General features: G+C 45.0%; 1 protein-coding gene across 1 annotated transcript in view; it reads right to left on the bottom strand.

Annotated features, from left to right (window-relative positions):
• Positions 1-21,633, bottom strand: part of CHD1L (chromodomain helicase DNA binding protein 1 like) — a 46,792-nt gene extending 25,159 nt beyond the window's left edge. Inside the window, exons 1-9 of the mRNA XM_053370837.1 lie at positions 21,535-21,633; positions 20,150-20,262; positions 19,939-20,042; positions 19,051-19,165; positions 18,425-18,456; positions 16,791-16,872; positions 9,671-9,833; positions 9,107-9,262; positions 7,688-7,780 (exon numbers count right to left, since the gene is read on the bottom strand). Coding sequence (XP_053226812.1) covers positions 7,688-7,780; positions 9,107-9,262; positions 9,671-9,833; positions 16,791-16,872; positions 18,425-18,456; positions 19,051-19,165; positions 19,939-20,042; positions 20,150-20,262; positions 21,535-21,631 — 955 coding nt within the window. The 5' untranslated portion in view covers positions 21,632-21,633. The remainder of the gene's footprint in view (positions 1-7,687; positions 7,781-9,106; positions 9,263-9,670; positions 9,834-16,790; positions 16,873-18,424; positions 18,457-19,050; positions 19,166-19,938; positions 20,043-20,149; positions 20,263-21,534) is intronic.
• Positions 21,634-21,873: the final 240 nt, after the last annotated feature.

Here is a 21,873-nt window from a genome sequence, read left to right as displayed (position 1 = left end):
TTTAAAGATATCCCGAAACATCTTTTGGACCTTAGGTCCAACTATGGAGATTTGGTTGCCCTGCTGAGAAGGAACAAAATCATCTTCAGGTGGGAATTCCCCCAAGGTCTATCTTTCAGTTTCAAAGGAAAGAAAATTAAAATAAGATCAGTAGAAGATAAAGTAAAGTTTTTGTACAATTACGAAGAGGACCTACAGAAGGAACTTGGAAAAGAGCCAAGAGCATCGGATAGAAGATCACCAGATAGAGGACTAGAGCAAAGAGCATTGGCCAGAAGATCACCAAAAAGAAGAATAGTGGATATAGCAGCATTATCCTTTGGACTGGACCGCACAGTGAATGTGACACCAACACCACCAACTGAAGAGGAGCAAGCATTGGGTGCAGTTGGAGGAAAAGCAGAGTAACTACACCATGGCATTGCAAGTATTAAGCTGGAATGTGAATGGACTGAACTCCCCGGAAAAAAGGAGGAGAGTCTTTCATTTATTGAAAAAAGAACAATTGGACTTGATTTGTCTACAAGAAACACATGTGATAAGGCTACACAGGAAGATATTGAGTAATAAAAGATTGGGCCATGAATTTATCTCATCAGATAAAGTCAAAAAAAGAGGAGTAGTCATTTATGCAAAGGAGAGCCTATCACCGAAATTAATATTTAAAGATGATCAAGGAAGATTTGTTGCAATTGAAATCCAATCACAAGGAGAGAAATTTTTGATAGTAGGTATCTATGCACCAAATGAAGGAAAATCGGAATTTTTTAAGAAGCTACATGAGACTCTGATGGAATATATGGATTACAATATGATTTTGATGGGAGATATGAATGGAGTGGTGTCTACGAACATGGACAAGGCACAGAGGCAGGTAGTCACTAAAGATGGTAGACTACCAAAAACCTTTTTTGACATGACTGAAAATATGGATTTAGTTGATATTTGGAGAATGAAGAACCCTCTGGGCAGAGAGGGAACCTTCTTTTCTGAGGCCAAAATGACATGGACAAGAATTGACCAGATTTGGGTAACTAGAGGACTGGCTCTGAAGACCAGTAAAGTGGAAATTTGCCCTAAAACCTTTTCTGACCACAATGCTGTGAAGATGGAAATGAAATTGACCCCAATTGGTTCCTTTAGATGGAGGATGAATGACACTTTGTTTAGGAACGAAGAAGTGACTAAGAAGGCCCAAAAAACTTTGAGAGATTATTTTGAGATAAATATGAACACCACTGTGGAAAAAAGAGTAATCTGGGACGCAAGTAAAGCGGTTATGAGAGGATTTCTGATACAACAGAATGCAATCAAGAAGAGAGCTCAAAATGAAAAAAAAGATAAAATCCTGGAGAAAATAAAGGAAGGAGAGAAGAAATTGAGAGCGAAACCAAAGTCGCAGGAGATCCTGAAAGAGATAAAGTTATATCAAGTACAATATATGAAAATGATGAATCAGGAAATAGAATGGAAGATTAAACAGATGAGACAAAAGACATTTGAATCAGCAAATAAGTGCGGAAAATTGTTGGCTTGGCAAATGAAAAAAAGACAAAAACTTAATACTATTACGAATTTGGAAGTGGAAGGAAAGAATATACAGAATCTAGTGGAGATCAGAAAGTGCTTCCAGAGGTACTTTAAACAATTATATACACAGGAGACGCAGAAAGAAATGGACATTGATCGATTTTTGAAAATAAATGGACTACAAAAAATCTCTCAGGAAAATAAGCTAATGCTGAATTACAAAATAACGGAACAGGAAGTAGAAGGGGCCATACAGAACATGCAATTAGGTAAATCTCCAGGACCGGATGGTTTGACTTCAAGATATTACAGATCTCTGAAAGAATGGTTAATACAACCTTTAAAGGAAGTCTGTAATGAAATACTGGAAGGGAAAAGGGCACCAGAGTCGTGGAATGAAGCTTATATTACACTTATACCGAAAACAGAGACTGAAAATACACAGCTTAAGAACTACCGCCCCATATCGCTGCTTAATGTGGATTATAAAAATTTTGCAGATATTTTGGCTAAAAGATTTAAAAAGGTGTTAGTAGAAGAAATTCATAAAGACCAAGTGGGCTTTCTCCCGGGCAGACATTCGTCTGATAATACGAGGAACATAATTAATATCTTAGAAAAACTACAAGTGAATATTAATACTAAAGCAGTTCTGATATTTGTGGATGCGGAGAAAGCATTTGACAATATTTCTTGGAGTTTTATGAAGAAGAATCTACAGGGGATGGGGTAGGTCAAGGTTTTGGAAATGTTATAGGTGCAATTTACTCAGAACAAAAGGCTAAATTAATTGTGAATAAAGTAGTGACGGAAGAATTTAAGTTTGAGAAAGGAACACGACAAGGTTGCCCAATCTCTCCATTGCTTTTTATATCGGTCCTGGAGGTTCTGCTAAATATGATTAGAAGGGACCAATTGGTTAAAGGTATACAAGTGGGAGCTAAACAGTACAAACTGAAAGCATTTGCTGATGATTTGGTATTGACTTTACAGGAGCCAGAATCTAATACTAAAAGAGTACTGGAACTGATTCAAGAATTTGGTCAGGTAGTAGGTTTTAAGTTGAACAAGATGAAAACTAAGGTTTTAGAGAAAAACCTAACTGTGATTGAGAGAGATAAGTTTCAGAAGGAGACAGGATTAACACTGGTTAAGAAAGTGAAATATTTAGGGGTGAACATGACTGCTAAGAATGTGAATCTATTTAAGGATAACTATGAAAAATGTTGGATTGAAGTGAAAAAGGACTTAGAAATATGGTCAAATCTGAAGTTATCACTGTTAGGCTGAATTGCTGTGATAAAAATGAACCAAGGATTGCCAAGGATGCTGTTTTTGTTCCAAACATTGCAAATCTTGGACAAAATGGACTGTTTCAAGAAGTGGCAGAGAGATATCTCCAGATTCGTCTGGCAGGGCAAGAAGCCTCGAATAAAATTTAATATATTAACTGATACTAAAGAAAGAGGTGGATTTGCCCTGCCAGACCTTAAACTTTATTATGAATCAGCAGCTTTTTGCTGGCTGAGAGAGTGGCTGCTTCTTGAAATGTGAAATCTGCTATGATTAAATGGGCACAAGATGTTGGACACAACATCATGATGGCTGACTGGGAACAGTTATGGACCACAGGTATGAAGTTTACGGCATGTAATGCCTTAAGAGAGAATTTAATGAAAATGATTTACAGGTGTTACGTGACACCAGTCAAGCTTGCAAAAATTTACCATCTGCCCGATAATAAATGTTGGAAATGTAATGAGACTGAAGGTACATTCTTTCACCTTTGGGGGACGTGCCCAAGGATTAAGACATTCTGGGAGATGATCTATAATGAAATGAAAAAGGTATTTAAATATACCTTCCTGAAGAAACCAGAGGCCTTTCTCCTGGGCATGGTCGGCCAATTGGTGACAAAGAAGGATAGAACTTTCTTTATGTATGCTACAACAGCAGCAAGAATACTTATCGCAAAGTATTGGAAGACACAAGATTTACCCACCCGGGAAGCATGGCAGATGAAGTTGATGGACTACATGGAACTGGCGGAAATGACTGGCAGAATCCGAGACCAGGGAGAAGAGTCAGTGGAAGAAGATTGGAAAAAATTTAAAGACTATTTATAGAAACACTGTAAAATTAATGAATGTTAGAAGGATGCTGGAATGAAGTTATTGTTACGAAAAAGGAGCAATGCAGCTGGGTGCTCCAGATGGCTGGAAAGCCAAACAGGAAGCTGATGTATTGGGACTGTACCGTGGGAACCAGGGACAGTCTATTCTGTGCACTGAGCACCGGATGTTAGCTCAGAGTGTCACATGACCCTGTACTGGAAGTACATGGGTGGAGTTATTCTCTCTCTGCAGTTGGTGATGAGAGGGTACAGACACGATTTCTCTGTACTGCTGGAAAGACAGGAATAAAGGCATGTAAATACATTTCTGTCTGTCTCTTTCCCCTCCCTGGCAATGGGAGGGGAAGGAGTGGTGTGTTCTTCTTCACGTTGAGAAGAATCGCCGATTGAAGACCTCCCCTGGTCTTGCCGGGAGTCGCTGACAGGGAGGTCAACAAGGATTCAAGCCGGGCACCTGGAGGGTGGCCAATTCCTCTGGCTTTTGGCTTGAATTCAACATCTGGTAGCAATGCCGATGGTTACTGATCCATGGGAAGCAGCATGAGAGGTGAGAGGTCGATGAATCGTTGCCATCCTCTGCACCTAAGGAGATAAAGAAAGCGTCTGCATACAGCCAGAAGCTGAACAGACAGCTGGACACCGAGAGGGGTGTTTTCCAGGCAACGGAGCCCCAAAAGGTATGCTGAATTTCGGGCTAAAAAGTGTGAACGCAGAATGATTTATTCTCTGGTTCACGAGAGCTACGTTTGAAAAAAACAGCTCTGAAAGCAAAAGGCTTGCATACCAGGAATTCTTGTGGTTGATAAGATTTCCTGTCCTGAGGAGGTTGCTAGGCAACGACCGTCAGTGCTGACAAATGGGGCTGGCTCAGTGAGAGCGTGAGAAGTCAAAGTTTGTTTTGACTACGCAGCTGTGCAAGGATTTTGAAAACAGCGTGCGGATTGCCTGCCAGAGAAGGCAGAAAAACAGCCTTTTGGAGAAAGACTTTTGGATTTTACAGGCTTGACATTGATAGCAAGGACTTGGATTCAGAATGAATGCCAAGAAGGGGGGAGGCTTACCTTATCCACCTCCCCGAGTGCCGTGGTTCTGGATGAACACAACCGGCTTGCTGCACTGGAAGTAAAGGACAGGGGGAGGGAGGAACAGAGTTCTAATTCCCCCACCGATGAGGCTACTGGAGAGAATGCTGTAGCTTTGAACGTTGTCCAATGTTACAATTGTGGACAGGCTGGGCATCTTCAGCGGAACTGTAAGAAGCCACGCCAGCCAAAAGGAGCTAAGGGCCGCTCAGCAAAGCCTGAGGCGTCAGGCAAAGGTCATACCAAGTCTTCGGTGAAACCTGCAAAGGCTTTGATGGCGAAAGGAACTACGCCAGATGTTGGGAACGTGTTTATAATTGACACTGGATGTACTTTTCATATGTCCCCACACAAAGGACTCTTTTCAACGTTTAAGAAGCAAAGCTTCACTGTGAAACAGGCCAACGGTCAGGAGCTGGAAGCGACCGGGATAGGGACTGTGTATCTTAAGAGTCTGAACTTGACTATAAACAATGTTTACTTGGTTCCTGAATTGAAGTTCAATCTGCTGAGTGTTTCGCAGATTGCAAAGAAAGGACTGAGACTGTCCTACGATGCTGAGAGCTGCAAGATCTTCAAAGATGGAGAGTTGTTTCTTTCTGCCAGACAGAAAGATGGACTGTATTTGTTGACTTTTGCACAAAGTGATTACATGGAATGTAATTCATCTGTGTCTAACCTAGTTTCTCTTGCAGGTGTGACCAAGAAGATGACCGGGGTCAACAGAGCATTTCAGCGGGTGTATGCTGATGTGATTGGTCCTCTAGAACCATCTAGAGGCAATGCGAGATTTTATCTTGTGTGTGTGGATCATTTCTCTAACTTTGTCTGGATTTATGTGTTAGAGAAACCGCAGGAAGCCTTGGAAAGGTTTCAGGAGTTTTGTGACAAGGTTAAAAATATGCATGATGCTAACATTGATTTTCTTTTCACAGATGAAAAGCAAATTTTTCTTTTACAGGATTTCCAGAGGTTCCTGCAGAAGAAAGGGATAAGACACAAGGTTGCTGTTTCAGAAGAAGCGTGGAACAGGGGTGTCTGTGTACGGGTGAACAAAGAATTGCAAAAGGGGATGAAAGCGCAATTGCTTAGTTCACATCTGCCACATGAGTACTGGGCCGAGTCGCTAATGTCGTATTGTTATACGAAGATGAGAAAGGTTTCAAAAGAGTTGGGAAGTTCTCCTTTTGAGAAACTGTTCCATAGGAAACCTTCTGTTGCCCATTTCAAGGTTTTTGGGTCTCATGTGAGGACAGAAGCTCCAGGTGGAGTAAAGAATGCCAGAGGCATTTTTGTGGGATATGAAAAGGGTCTCTACAGAGTAATTTTGTCTGAATCTGGACAGGTGATTCTCACAAAATTTCTAGAGAGTGCTCCTGAACAGGAGAGAGTGATAGTACACACATTTCCCACTGAGGACGATTCAGATGATGATGTTGATTTTACAGATTACAGTGGTACTGAGAGTGACAGTGATAGCTCGGAGAGCTCAGTTGTCACAGTCATTGAGAGGAAATCTCACACAATGGGTAGACCTTCACAAGTGAAGGATGAACCACTGTTTACTATTGGAACTGGTTCTCCGAGGAGTCCTGAGACTGAACCAGTGAGCAGAGAGGATCAGCACCTCATACGAAGGTCTGAGAGAGTTACAAAGGGTGCACCACCCAAGAGGTACTCAAAAGAGTTTGCTAACTTAGCTGTTGCATGTGTTGCTGTTGTACACAACTGAGGACAGGTTGGAGCTGTGTCCAAGTCAGAGACAAAGACACAACAGAGAGTTGCTAGCCAAGGTAATGCAGATGCACTCATTCCTTGGAAGCCAGGCAACCAGAGAGGTACACTGGGGAAACCAGTGGCGGGGAGTTCCAAGGGTGGAACTGTAACAACAGGGGAATGTTATGTGTATAACAACTGTTTGTTTTCTTCTCTGGATCACGCTTTGCTTGCCGCAACACGCATTGATTCTTTTGGGGGAGGATGTTACGAAAAAGGAGCAATGCAGCTGGGTGCTCCAGATGGCTGGAAAGCCAAACAGGAAGCTGATGTATTGGGACTGTACCGTGGGAACCAGGGACAGTCTATTCTGTGCACTGAGCACCGGATGTTAGCTCAGAGTGTCACATGACCCTGTACTGGAAGTACATGGGTGGAGTTATTCTCTCTCTGCAGTTGGTGATGAGAGGGTACAGACACGATTTCTCTGTACTGCTGGAAAGACAGGAATAAAGGCATGTAAATACATTTCTGTCTGTCTTTCCCCTCCCTGGCAATGGGAGTGGAAGGAGTGGTGTGTTCTTCTTCACGTTGAGAAGAATCGCCGATTGAAGACCTCCCCTGGTCTTGCCGGGAGTCGCTGACAGGGAGGTCAACAAGGATTCAAGCCGGGCACCTGGAGGGTGGCCAATTCCTCTGGCTTTTGGCTTGAATTCAACAGTTATATGGCTTTAGCAGAAATGTTATAAAGAATTAAGTAAAAATAGACTGTTAATGGGCCAAAGGGGAAAAAATAAGGTTAGATTGTGTTAAGATAAATTATAGGACAAAAACTGAGAAAGATGGAAAGGATTTGCTGAAATAGCTAACTGAACTAGAATACAAAGAAGGGAGGTGTGAGGATGTCGTCGAAACAAGTAAATGAAAGATAAGATATGGAAATACTGGATGTGTTTTTAATTGTTTCTGTTTTTGCTTTTGTTTTTGTTTTGTTAAGATAAGTACTGTTTTTTGTTATTTTTTCATGTATTGTATTGTTTTGCTTTTTTAACTTTTTTTCCTTCTTTTTGTAATCTTTAAACTCTTAATAAATATTACTTAAAAAAAAAAAGTTGCACACTGGATCTGCACCAATGGGCAAACCTTCTCAGTTGTGCAGAACAGACAGCAAACCAACTGCCTCGACAGCAGCACCAGCAACTATGGTCCTGGACGGCCTTCTTACCATTGAACAGATACGGATGAGCTACACATTTCCGGAGTTGAACTAACACATTCTGGAGCTTGGCTTTCTTCCCCGATTCATTTTCAAATGCATCTAAAATATAGAACAAAGTGTGTGTTTTTAAAAAAAATAAATAAAAATGTTGTATTCAGTCAGTCAAAGCAGTGATTAACTAGCGAGTTTATTTTCCATTCAAGCCAGAAGTTTGATTACTGCCGTTCCACAAATTCAATATTTAAATCACTTAGGTGCTCGCTGAGAGTGGAGTACCGTACTTTTCTGTCTATAAGATGCCCCCATATATAAGACACCTCTATTTTGGGGGGCTCAAATTTAAGAAAATGAGCAATTTTTTGGGTGGCGGAGGGAATGCCGAATCAAAGATCACTCACCCAACTGGCAAATACTAACCATCGCAAGCAATGCAAGCCAAACTGCCAAAGCGGCAGCCAATCCAAAGCATCCACTAATAACCCGCCCATTTGACAAAGCAGCCACCAATCCAAAGCAGCCTTTTACGCATCCACAAATAACCCACCCGACTGACAAAGCAGCAGCCAATCTTAAGCAACCCTTGCAGCAGACACCATTCACTCACCCAATTGCTAGATCCTGCTCGCGGAGGCAACCAATCGCCCGTCCCCTCCTCTGCACTACCCCCCCCATTTTTTACTTTATTTTGGAGTAAAAAACCCTCGTCTAATACACGGAAAAGTACGGTAACTTGTAACTGAAAAAACATTGCGTGGTTATGTTCGCTGTTTGTAATGTATAACAAAAATAGTAAACACAGTAATGAAATGGCAACAGAGGGCTCTTCTACACTTTTGCCTGTCCTGCCACTTTCCCCAGGAAAAATCTGCTCCTTAAATAATAATAATAATAATAATAATAATAATAATAATAATAATAATAATTTATTATTTATACCCCGCCCATCTGGCTGGGCTTCCCCAGCCACTCTGGGAGGCTTCCAACAAAATATTAAAATACAGTAACATCAAACATTAAAAGCTTCCCTAAACAGGGCTGCCATCAGATGTCTTTTAAAAGTCTGGTAGTTGTTGTTTTCTTTGACATATGGTGGGAGGGCGTTCCACAGGGCGGGTGCCAGTACCGAGAAGGCCCTCTGTCTGGTTCTCTGCAACTTGGTTTTACTGCTGAACTGGAGCAAATGTCAGTTGGGTTCTCTGCGGACTGCTACGATTCAGCAGGTTTTCCCAGAGAAAGCAGCAGGCAAAGAGAAAGCCGCTCAGATCCGTCCCTGGAAATCGCAGGAAAAGCACTCAGACCCAAGCTTTTTAGGCACACGACAAGTGGAAGTGTAGATGGACCCCCAAAGTCTCTGCCTCCCAGGCGCCCGTAAAACCACCACGCTCACTTCATTCCGATTCCAAAGTCTTCCCCTTGCCCAGTTACCTAGGTCTTTCATCAAAACAGCCTTGTAAAACTTTCTCTGCAAGGCTGACATCCCGTGGTAGAGAACCACCTCCTCTTTCTTGGGGAGTTCGGCTGCCACATCAGCCTTCACTCTTCTGAGCAAGAAGGGCTGCAAGAGACTGTGCAGTTCTTTGGCTATACGGGAGAGAAACACAGATATAGCCCTAGATTTTAAATATGAAGTGGGGGGCAGGAAGGCCTGAAGGGGGCGGGTTTCTAAGTCCATAAAGCTGAATGCTATGTGACATATTTGAGTACCACAGCATCTATTGCCTGATGCTCATAATTTTACCATGTGACTCAACTCGCCTTCCCACACATATACACTCAACTCAGTACATATTTTAATTTTTTATTTCTTAAAAAACAAAGAGAAGAAGCTTTCTCGTCCTCCATACATACCATGGAAATCTTGGCTGTAAAGCCAAAGGACTTTTTGCCTAAATGCAGACTCTACATAATCCCATTTAAAGAAAACCTTCATCTCAGTTGCCAACATTCTGCAGGTAATAGCTGACATCCAGTTATCACATTTGTACTTGCCTACTTTGCTTTCCTTTTCAATTCCATGATAATAGCGAACAAATTCTTCCACCAGCTCCTTGGGGAATGTAGCTGGTTCAATGAAAGCAAGCAGGGCATATAACTCTTGGAGGCTGTTCTGAATGGGAGTGCCCGTCAGCAGGAGGTTGAAGTCCGTTGTAAACTGAAAGAGATCCAGAATATGTACAGTTCAGGTACGACTGGGATAAGGTAGGGAGGTAAGGCAGCGTCATGATTTGGTTCCCCCTGCGACTGCTTTACATCTCAAATTTCTTCCTCAGGTTAAACAGAGAATTTGCTAGCGACGACAGCCGCACGGATGTCATTAGCCCAGAGATGGAAAGAAGATAAAGTCCCTACCAGAGAAGAATGGCAAATTAAACTGTTGGACTATGCCAAAATGGCAAAACTGACCAGAAAGCTCAGGAACCAAGAAGACCAAACTTTAACAAAGAATGAGAATATCTTGGAGACCACTGTAAGCAGATGAAAACACTAGCAGGATTGCAATAACGCTTGTAATGTAGCAAGTACTATGTATTATCTAATGGTATTATCTAATGGAAGTTATATTATATACGGACTACTGAAAAAGATGCAGTAGAAAAGTTTTGACAATAGGACCCATGGAGGGGAAGGTGGGAAGTCCAGAGATTTGGATAATCTTTTAACTGTTAATGTGTATAGTGGTACTGTTATAATTTTATATTTGTAAAATCAAATAAAAAATATTTTTAAAAGACCAAGACTTGTCCGCTTATGAATGCCTCTGGAAGAAATTGGAGGCCTTTTTACTAGAGTTAGTTTTAGGAATAAGGCAAGGACGGAGTGCAGTTTTAGTCTTGACATGGTTTACCTCGCTACTGTCAGGGAACTGCCATCTGAGACGCAGGAGGTGAAGGGGCTCACGGAGGGTGAGAGAGACCATTCAGCGGAGGAGGGGACTAGCAGGGGGAGAAGTGGAGTTCCAAGGGAAAGTGAGTCGGAGGGAGGGCTCAGAGACACTTCAAGCGAGAACAGTGGGGAGGTTTCAGGACCTCCTGTAGGGACACCCACTCCTCGCCGGAAACTGTCACGCCGAGAGTCCAGAAGACGCGTTTCCGTTAAGGAGCTTTTATGCTGGAAGAAGTTCCGTAAACGCCCACTGTCCGATTCAACGAGCGACTGATGGAGCCATGCTTAAGGAGCTCCGTCACAGACAGAGGTTTGTGGACTTAGCCAAACTCTGAGGGACTAGGATTTTACGCACAAGCAGCTCACCATCCCATCACAGCAATCGGACAGTCCCTGAAAGCAGCTTGTGCAGAGAGGCATCATGAGCAACCCAGCCGGAGCCGGGGGAGCAGGAGGAGCTGGAGAGGGTCCAAGCCTGGAAGAAAGGTACAGGGTGTTGGAGGTCCAGCTAGCACTGCAAACGGCGAGGCTAGAGGAAAGGAGGGCGCAGGACGCAGAAAAGGCAAAAGGCGCTACACTAGCAAGAAAGATGCCAGGTTTGGTGCAGAAGTTTGGGGGGGACCCCAGGAACTACCAAGCCTTTAGGACAGAGATGCAGTATGCTCTCGAACTGCAGTTTAACGACTTTCCCGACGAGGCATCGCGAGTGGCGTTTGTGATTGGCCATCTCGAAGGGGGGGCGAGAGACTGGGTTAGACCCCTGATGGCAGGGAATAGTGAAATGCTGAAGGACACGAGGAAGTTTTTTCGCGCCATGGATTTGATGTTTTCCAGCGAGATTGAACAGGGACTGGTGCGCAGACAATTGATGGCTTGCAAACAGGGTAGCCGATCGGTTCGTGAGTACTGGACTGAGTTTACAATGTTGATACATAAATTAGGGTGGGACCTATCGGCGGAACCCATTCAAATGCTCTTTGAAGAGGGGCTTTCTTCGGCGGTGAAAGACGAACTTTCCCGGGCGCCCAGGGCGGAGTCTATGGACCAGCTGACCAAATCAGCGCTTACCATTGGAGCGCGCCAGGAGGCAAGAGCCTTGGAGAAGCGGGAGGGGAAAGGAGAGCGTTGGAGGGATTTCCGCATTCCAGAGATTCCAGAGCCAAGTTTCCCGCCAGGAGAGCCGATGGAAGTTGGAACAGCGCGCGCGCGCGCGCAGTTTCAAATCCCAGTGAAGGGAGGAAGAAGGAGGGAAAGAGCGCCAAGAAATGTTATCTCTGCCAGCAGCCAGGTCACTTTGCCAGAGTCTGCCCGCAAAGAAAGGAATGGCAAGGGATGGCGGGAGCTGTTGGGGGGAAGGAGGAGGGAGTCCAGGAGCCAGTAAAAGCCAACGCCTGGCTGCCACCGTCAGGGCACTGCAGCCAGGCCAAGGAGCAGTAAAAGTGCCCACTCCGGAACCTCCAAGACCAGCCCTAGTAATAGAGGTGTTGCTAGAGCTGGCAAACGGATACCCACTAAAGACAAAGGCGCTGTTGGACTCAGGCAGCTCCTGTAATTTTATGGGTAAGGAGTTTGCAGCTGAACACCAGATACAGACACTCCCTTTAAGCAACCCCCTGCAGGTGACCACGATCGATGGGAGGGAGCTGTTGGGAGGAGAAGTTAGCCTACAGACCGTCCCAATGGTTATGAGGGTGGCCAGGCACACCGAAAGGATAGCGTTCAATGTGGCCACCCTGGGAGGGGCTCCCGTCATTTTGGGAATGAGCTGGCTAGCGTTGCATGACCCGCTAGTGGGCTGGCATCAGAGAGTGGTCTCCTTTGGGTCAGCACATTGCCTGGAACACTGCAGAGAAGGAAAGGTGCCAGAAGGGGCAAAAGCCTTTCTAGCAGGGACGGAAGTGGCGGACAAAGGGGAGGTGCCCAAACAATACGCTGACCTGAGCAAGGTCTTCAGCGAAAGGGAAGCAGATAAACTACCACCGCATAGAGACTTTGACTGCCAAATTAACCTGGTCCCTGGGGCCCAGCTCCCCGTGGGCAAGCTGTACGCCATGTCAGACAGGGAAATGCAGGAGTTAAGGGAGTTTATTGATAAAAACCTGAAGAGGGGCTTCATCAGAGAGTCCAGAGCGGTGGGGGGGAGCCCAGTGTTTTTTGTGGACAAAAAAAACACGGATAAACCCCGGCTTGTAGTGGACTACCGGCGGCTAAATGCCGTGTCAGAACCAGTGACTTTCCCCATGCCCAGGATTGATGACATTTTGACCAGGGTGAGGAAGGGAAAGATATTCACGAAACTGGACCTGAGAGGGGCATACAACCTGATACGAATAAGGAAAGGGGATGAATGGAAAACCACCATGTTCACCCCTTTGGGGGCTTTTGAATATCTCGTTATGCCATTCGGATTGCAATCAGGCTCCGCCTGTTTTCAATCGCTCATGAACCATGTCCTGGGACCTTTGCTCTACAAGAATTGCGTGGCCTTCCTCGATGACGTGCTGATATATTCAGAGAATGAGGAGCAGCATGTAAAGGATGTCAGGGAAGTGCTGAGCCAGCTGCAAGCAAACCAGCTGTGGGTGAAATTGGAGAAGTGTCAGTTTCACACCAAGGAGGTGGAATTCCTGGGGTACCGCTTATCAGACAAGGGATTAGCCATGGATCCAGGCAAGGTCCAGGCGGTGCTGGAATGGAAGACACCGAAAACGAAAAAGGATGTGCAAAGGTTCTTAGGGTTTGGGAACTTTTACCGTAAATTCATCAAGAACTTTGCCCACTTAACGGCTCCCATCACGGACTGTCTAAGCAGCAAGAAGAAATTCGTTTGGACGGCGGAGGCGGAGCAAGCATTTGAGGAATTGAAAAGGGCATTCGCTTCGGAAGAACAGCTCCTGCATGTGGATTTACAAAAACCCATGAGAGTGGAAACTGATGCCTCAGACCGGGCGGTGGGGGCGGTGCTGCTTCAGCCAGGGAGCAATAAGTCGGAATGGAGACCGTGTGCCTTCTTTTCGCGTAAGCTGAACAAATCCGAGAGGAACTACACCGTATATGACCGAGAACTACTCGCCATTCACGAAGCGTTCCGGAGATGGAGACATTTACTAATTGGCGCACAGCATAAGGTGCAAGTGTGTACGGACCACAAGAATTTGGAGTATTGGAGAACGGCACGAGTGCTCAACCAACGACAAGTGAGGTGGGCCCAGGAGTTCTCCAAATTCCATTTTGAAATCTGCTATGTGCCAGGTCCAGAAAACATTAGAGCGGACGCTCTCTCACGCAAACCTGAATATTTGGAGGGGGAGGGAGCGCCTGAAGAGAGACATATTATCCCAGAGGACCACTGGGTGTGTGGGGCGGCCTGGGTGGGGCAAAGAGAACTGGTAGAGGGAACGGTAAATGATGAGTACGCCCAGGATAAGCTCAGAGGTTTAAGGAGAGAGGGAGAAGACCCCGGAGGTTTTGAAGAAAGAAACGGGGCATTGTATTACAAAGGGGCACTATATATACCCGAAGGGGAATTGAGGGGGAGAGTACTCAAACAGCTGCACGACAACCCCACAGCGGGGCATTTTGGGCAACACAAGACCATGTGGTTGGTGACCAGGGAGTTTTGGTGGCCCAAGGTGAGGGAGGATGTACGGGAGTATGTGAGAAGGTGTGACCAATGCCAGAGAGCCAAAGGAGAAAGGCGGGCGCCAGCGGGGTTATTAGAACCGTTACCCACACCAGAACGACCGTGGGAGGCGGTATCGATAGATTTTATGACTGATCTGCCCAAATCCCAGGGGAAAACCGCCATACTAGTCGTAGTAGACCTGTTAACTAAGATGGGTCACTTTGTAGCTTGCTCACATGCAGTCACGGCGGAAGAGACAGCGAAATTGTTTGTAGAACATATTTTTAGGCTGCATGGCGCCCCCTTGAGGGTGGTCTCCGACAGAGGGAAACAGTTCACGTCCAGATTCTGGAGGAAACTTATGAGCTTGTTGCACGTAGAGGTCAACTTTTCGACTGCCAGGCACCCTGAGACCAATGGGCAGGCGGAGAGGGCAAACGGTATCCTCCAACAATACCTGAGGTGTTATGTCAATGACAGAGAGAACGATTGGGTCGAAAAGTTGGCGCTAGCGGAATTTGCTTACAATAATGCAGAGAATGTGTCCACCGGGATGACCCCCTTTTTGGCTAATTATGGGTGCCACCCCAGGGCGTTTCCAGGGGGAGGAGGGGAGAGATGGAGTGTCCCGGCCGCTGAACATTTTGTAGAAGAGATGGAAGCGATCCATCGTCAACTCCAACTCAACTTAGAAAGGGCCAAAGAAGAATATAAGAGGCAGGCAGACAAGAGCAGAAGGGAAGGTGAAACCATTAGGGTGGGGAGTCAGGTCTGGCTATCAACCCAAGGGTTGCCGTTCAAGGGGGGTTGCAAGAAATTGAGACCCAAAAGATTGGGACCATTTGAGGTCATCCAACAGGTCAACCCAGTGGCTTTCAGACTCCGGTTACCGAACCACATGAAACTGCACCCAGTATTCCACAGGTCATTACTGTCACCATATAGGGGGGAAGGTGAAGGGGTATCCACACGGGGGCCAGCCATAGAAGAAAGGGAAAGCAGCAACCATGTGGCGGAAATCATCGACTCCAGGTGGAAGGGTAATCAGGTGGAGTATTTGGTCGCGTGGGAAGGGGAGCCGGAGTCGGAAAACACCTGGGTGACGGCAGAGGAGGTCCGTGACGAGATCTTGATCGAAACGTTCCACCAAAGGTTCCCCAGGAAACCTCAGCCAGTAGCGAGGTTCCGGAGGGAGTACTTTGGCACCACCGACGATGAGGAGGAACTGGAAGGATTCAGGGAATCGGAGTTGGAAGAAGGAACAGACTCCGATGAGGAGGAGTTCTTGGAAACCGGAAACAGCAACAGGTGGAGGGAAGTGTTCGAAACTTCGGAAGATGAGGGAGGTTCCTTCAGGGGTTTTGCTCCCTCGCCTCCCGCAGAGGAGGGGAGGGAAGGGGGTGAAGGGGGCCCTGGAGGGGAGGTGGATGTCAGGGAACTGCCATCTGAGACGCAGGAGGTGAAGGGGCTCACGGAGGGTGAGAGAGACCATTCAGCGGAGGAGGGGACTAGCAGGGGGAGAAGTGGAGTTCCAAGGGAAAGTGAGTCGGAGGGAGGGCTCAGAGACACTTCGAGCGAGAACAGTGGGGAGGTTTCAGGACCTCCTGTAGGGACACCCACTCCTCGCCGGAAACTGTCACGCCGAGAGTCCAGAAGACGCGTTTCCGTTAAGGAGCTTTTATGCTGGAAGAAGTTCCGTAAACGCCCACTGTCCGATTCAACGAGCGACTGATGGAGCCATGCTTAAGGAGCTCCGTCACAGACAGAGGTTTGTGGACTTAGCCAAACTCTGAGGGACTAGGATTTTACGCACAAGCAGCTCACCATCCCATCACAGCTACATTTGCAAATTTTCTCTATCAATGTAATTTTTATTAAATTTTCTGTTTTACAATTTAGAGTATTCATTTAAACAACCTTAAAATTCGAATGACTTCCCTTCTTCTCTTTCCATGGTTCATTCTGCGTAACAAAAATCCCTGCATATTTTACATAAAATAAACTAAACTACATAAACTATTCAGTATTCCATTATTACATCCATCAAAACTTATTTACACTGTTGAATTTATCTTAATGCTGTCAACATTTTCAAGCACATTTTCTAATCCTTACCTTTTCTCTGCTTTTAGAATGTATCATTATTTGGTTAAAGACAAGGAGTTTATCCAGGCTTCCTGTGGTGCCATGCTTTCCAGGCTCAGGTCCGGGATTTAAAGCTCCATGTCTAAGTGGGGTGTTGGTGTGGTTTTGACCTAGTGCTCTCCCCCAGAAAACCCACATTTTACCGCTCAAGTAATGGCAATCCAAGGAAAACCCAATTGTTGTTTGCTCTGATTCAGCAGTAAAATGTGGGCTTACCCGAAGAAAGTGGCAAAAGAAGAGGAAAATGCTCAGACACTGAGTTATAATCCCAGATATGTGCCTGGAAAGCACAGCGCAACAGGGAGTCTGCATGAGCCCGAGGAAAAGCCAATCCACCTAACAAAACAAAAACTCACTGTAGAAGATCCTTTATCTATCTGAGCTCAAGTCAGAAGGCTGTGACAAGACATATGTGCTTTCCTTCTTTACAAAGACCAGGACTGTAGTTTTCTTTACCTCAGAGAGTACTTTATGAAGTAGTGAATCCTGATTCTTCAGTCTGTGAGCTTCGTCCACAACAAGGCAAGCCCAGCTGAAACTGAACACGGGGAAGAAAAGTTAGAGGAACCACAACCACCAGGGGCAACCAGACGCAAGACATTTGTCCTGTTTCCTTACTCACGAGCTACTGGGTTATATTACATACTATGGTTCCTTTCTTCTTCCACCCAGATTTCCGCACACAAACTTACACAAAAAAGAACTCCATTATTGCATCAACTGATTTTTTAAAATCCATATGCCAGTGCTTGCAGGCACAGAAAGCTGTCAGCACTTAGTCTGATTAAGATATGAACTCTTTCAAGAGCACTTTGAACAGAGTTTTAAAAGCCTACACAGAGCAGAAGGTTAAACCAGAAAGGGCAGTAGCGACTCAAAATTAATTTCCTCTGGCTGAAGGGAAATATTGAGATTCTCCTCACAAGAGTGCTATTGTGCTATCTTGTGAAAAACAACCATTAGCCGACACCTGCCATTTACAAGGGCATATGTACTTAATTATTAAATTTTTAAACATTAGAATATTTTGAAACCTAAAAGTGCCATTTATTTTCTGATGTGCTACATCTGCTGAAATTTTAAAAAGAAAAACAAACAAACTCATCTTACTGTTTCCAGAACATCTGTTTCTCTTTGCACTCAAAATATTAGCTGCTGTTATTAGTCTTCTGGAGGTTTTAAAAGATTAAAGTCCTGTTATTTGAAAAATTACAGCAAAATTCTGCTTAACTGATTAGGAAAACAACTCATTAGATAAAGACACAGTCACATGGAGGCTTAATTAAAAAAAATGCCCCCCCAATAAATACATTTTCTCTCTATGAGAAAAAAGGCTTTTAGGCATCACCTCCATTTCAGCATCAACCTATATGTAAGGTTTAGATTAATTAAATCCTGACAGAGTAGACCGTTTGCATCAGAATGCAAATTTGGTGGGGGAGCAGAAGAATTGCTCTGTCTTTTCTGCTTCTGCTGCTGTTGCCAACATGTTCCCAAACTCTGCTTCCAGTAAGAACTGCTACTGGTTTTCCTTCCCTAGCTGAATCAAATAAGTACCACACAAAAAGGTGCTGTTCTTTGGAAGCACAAGCCTCATGAATCTTAAACATATAGAAAAGTTTCACACAGACTTAGGCAGTTATTTAACTTGCCCAGTAATCCCACAATCTGGGCCCATGAGTTTTACACAAGATTAATTTGTAATGAAATTGTGGGCTTGGACAGGAGAGACTTAATGAAGTACGAATAACTTTGAATGTTTCCTAATAGCCAGTAGGCGAAGTCACACCTTGCCTATACTGAAAGAGTCAGGCTATTCAAGTGATGTGCTTCCATGGGAATTAAATGGTAGACAATTTTTTTCCTGATGAAGGAATGTTCTGAAAGGGGACTCCTCTGCCCCCTTGATAACAATGAGATGGGCAATTTTCTGTGGAGAGAAACCACAGTTTGAGACAGAGACTAAGAAAGCATCAGAGACAAACCTTTAACCCCAGCCGCTAAAAGCTAGTGCAAGGAGAAATGTGACCAATCTCTGAACCCCATATGTAATGGGGAAGTTATTTTGCCCTTGGTAGAAATGTTCTCACCGTTTCAGAAATGCTGTGTCTCTAAGGCACACCTGCAATCAAGCATAAGAAAGGTGTCGGTCACTTAACTGCTGCAGAACTGTAATAATGGAGACTCAGAAAGATATTGTAGCTGGAGAAGAAACGAATGAATCAAAGAGTGGATCCTGCTCTCCCTCGCCCCTTGCTAGAGCTTCCAGACAGAAGTGTGCTGTTCCATTTTTGCATCTCATGCCCACTTCCCCAACCGCAGCATCTATATGATGCTGTCTAGGGCTGGAAGATATCTGATTCTCAACTTTGTGATACATCAACAGCTTAACATTGTGATATACTGATATATCACAAATGTCTAAAATAAGGATGGAGCTATGTAGAGGCACTGGCTGGCTTCCCAGTTCTCCTCACATTATGATTTTGATCGAAGACAAGAGTGTAGTATCCACTGGGACAAAGTTCAGTGCTCCGGCAGATCGATATTTAATCTATGTGAGGAGCTACCCCAAAGAAAGACAAATGCAATACCATAGAGAATTTAGAAGTGGGAGAGGTACGACGTAGAGGTGGTGGCCTGATGCATACCTCCAAAATATTAACAGAAAAACAGGTGCTTTGTATGTTCTGTACCCCTAGACGATGCTAAGTACCTCGTAAGTAGTCAGCAGAATGTGGAAATCATGATTTGATTTGAAGTCCTGCTGTAGCTCAGTTCTTTCTTCCTTGTTTCCTGAATACATCACGAGGGAAAGACTTGGAGAAAATCTGTTATAATAACAGTAATAATAATATTGAGGAAATACAGAGAATACAGTGCTCTAATCAGAATCTATTAACATATGAAGCTGATTTATCTAGCCCGACAGCCTTCAGTCTCAGATGGGGTCTTCTCTATGCACAATGTGGTCTTTGTCCTAATTAACAGAAGGCTTGAACATGGCATCTGTTATATATCTTGTGGGCTACTGTGAATGGTAAAGGTGCCCTTGTTCACATTTGAGGGCAGCTGCACATATCAGGATCAAGGGAGATGGTGGAAAGGCAGGAGCGGGTTAAATAAACAAACAACATTTTATTCTACTGCTTCCCAGTGCATAGAGCTGTCATGGGCAAGTTGCCCTTTTAAAAAATTACTATTTCAATTTGATGATGAAAAAAATGAGAAATACAACCATTTATTTGCTACATGGTTGATGTATTGACTTTCTGCAGGCACTCACCATAGGACTTACAGGACTTTTCAATGAAGTTTAATGTTGGTAGGCCTCATTGCTTTGAGAAGCAGGGGCATGCGGTGAATTTTTCCATAGGGGACCAGTTAGGGCCAGAGGCGCCAGCTTGCAAGGGTGATGTGGAGGCCAACATCATGCAGGTCAGCAACTGTGCATCCCTCCCTAAGATGGGCAAAAGTTTCCCAGGTTTTGAGAAGGAGGCTCCAGGCTTTAATATTCTAATTCACCAGGAACATTTAGGGGGCTAGCCTAGTCCACTGACAGTGTGCCACTGTTGAGAAGATTATGAACATTTACAAAGTTTACCTTTCTAGTTCCTGCTTCCAGTTGTTTAACACAGACAGAGGGCAAAGGATCAAAAACGGCCTTTTATTAAGCTTCCCACTTAAGACAACAAGCAGAGAAATAGCCTGGAATACATGGGGGGGGGGGAATACATGGTGTCATTTACAGAAATGCAGTGCTTATAACCGCTCTTTTCCTACAATGATTAAACGGGAAGGAGAGAATGAAAGACCTGGCAAGTCTTCCCAAGACCCATTTCATCACCCAGGATGCAGCCATGCCAGGTTTCATAGCAGTGTGTCAGCCAGTTTACTCCTTCCATCTGATAGGGGCGTAGATGAATGCCTAAAAAGAGAGAATATGGCATAATACTGGTAAGGTTAACCCAGAGATCTGGGTACTGGGAGAATGGATGGATTGTGCATCTTGAAGAAATAAATTATCTTGGCATATCTATTATGCCTCAAGCTTAAATGTGCTTTATACAACTCTGTAGGGGCGGCAACTTGAATAAAATGTTGGGGAGGGGCAAGTAAGGCAAGCCCCGCCCTGAATAATCGATCACAAGACATGGCACACACATACCATTTGAATGGCACTGCCCATCAACTTGGAGAGGGGTAAATATTTTATTCGGGGAGCTAAAGGGACCTCAGCCCCTAGGAGTGGGCTCCAAAGATTGTGAGGTGCTCTGCACTATAGAAAGACAAAACAATACTCCCCCCTCCAGACATATGCAATCTGGCCAGAGCTGGGAAACATTTGAACCACTTAAGTGCAGCATCCCGCAGAATCATAGAATTGTACAGTTTGAAGGGACCCCCCCCAAGGTCATCCATCCTAACTCCCTGTGATGCAGGCTTCTCAACACATCCCCCCCCCATCTTGAAAGCATATTGGGCCCTGCTTAGTTTTGCAAACGTGCTAGCAGTTTTCTTGCCGCACCCCTAGGAGCCACAAAATTTGCTCACTTAGTGTGCCATGATGCCTTGAATGATGGTTAGAGGCTGCGGGCAACACTGGCCTCTGTCCCTCTTTGCTTCCTTTCCTCCCTCCTCTGATGCCTTCTCCTGTCTCTCTCCCCCAAAGACTTGCATCTGTTTATTGAAGCAGCCCTGGCTAAAAGCCCTGCTGGTGAATAGGACCTCAGTCTGGGAGGTACCTCTCTTTGGGGTGGGTGGTGGGTCAGCTCAGAGAGCGGGGCAGCAGCAGCGGCTGCCCAGAGGACACCCAAGGAGAGGAGGCTAAGGGAGCACTCCCCAAGGAAGGGTGTTTGAAAAAGGGTGAGAGGCTGTCAGCTCTGCAGGCAAAGGATGACATAACTTTTTTTCAATTTTTTTATTTATACTTTTCAAGTTTAGACATTTCACTGATTTTATACATTTCGTTTATTTTACAAACATTTTGACATTTCAAAACTTCCTTCCTCCTCTTTCTGCGGTTACTTAAATTTAATTTTAATATCTTCTGCATACCCAAATTGAGGGTGGTGGTGAAATAACTGGGCTCCTGAGCCGCACAGGAGTTGCTTTAGGGAGCCGTGGAATCAAAAAGCTTGAAAAGCTCTGACTTAGGGGAAACTTGGTGCAGAGCAGCCAGGCCAACGATCCCACTCACCTGCCAGCCCCCATTGCCTCAAGTGCTGCTCTTCCACGCCTGGTCCCCCTTGGCTCTCTGTGCGCTTAGCGGAGACACTTTGGAAGAAGCGAGACATCACGGACCAAACCTCAAGCGGCGCACAAGTCTCCGCCTCCCCTTCTCTGCACGAGCACCGGGACCCAGCTTGTTTGCAAAGCGGCTCCCGGAAGGAAAGCAACAGAGGGGCTCGCGCCTATTGGCTCGTCGGAAGGAAACCCGCTTTGCGATTGGCTGCTGCCGCTGCATTCGCAACATAACCCAGGAACTGCATCTTGCAACGCGGTAGGCGAAAGTGCGGGGTCTGGGTTAAAGGCGGAT

Source organism: Podarcis raffonei, chromosome 17, assembly GCF_027172205.1.
Source record: "Podarcis raffonei isolate rPodRaf1 chromosome 17, rPodRaf1.pri, whole genome shotgun sequence".
Classification (NCBI taxonomy): domain Eukaryota; kingdom Metazoa; phylum Chordata; class Lepidosauria; order Squamata; family Lacertidae; genus Podarcis; species Podarcis raffonei.
Note: the sequence above shows the minus strand (reverse complement) of the source record. Positions and strands in the feature narration are given on the sequence as shown.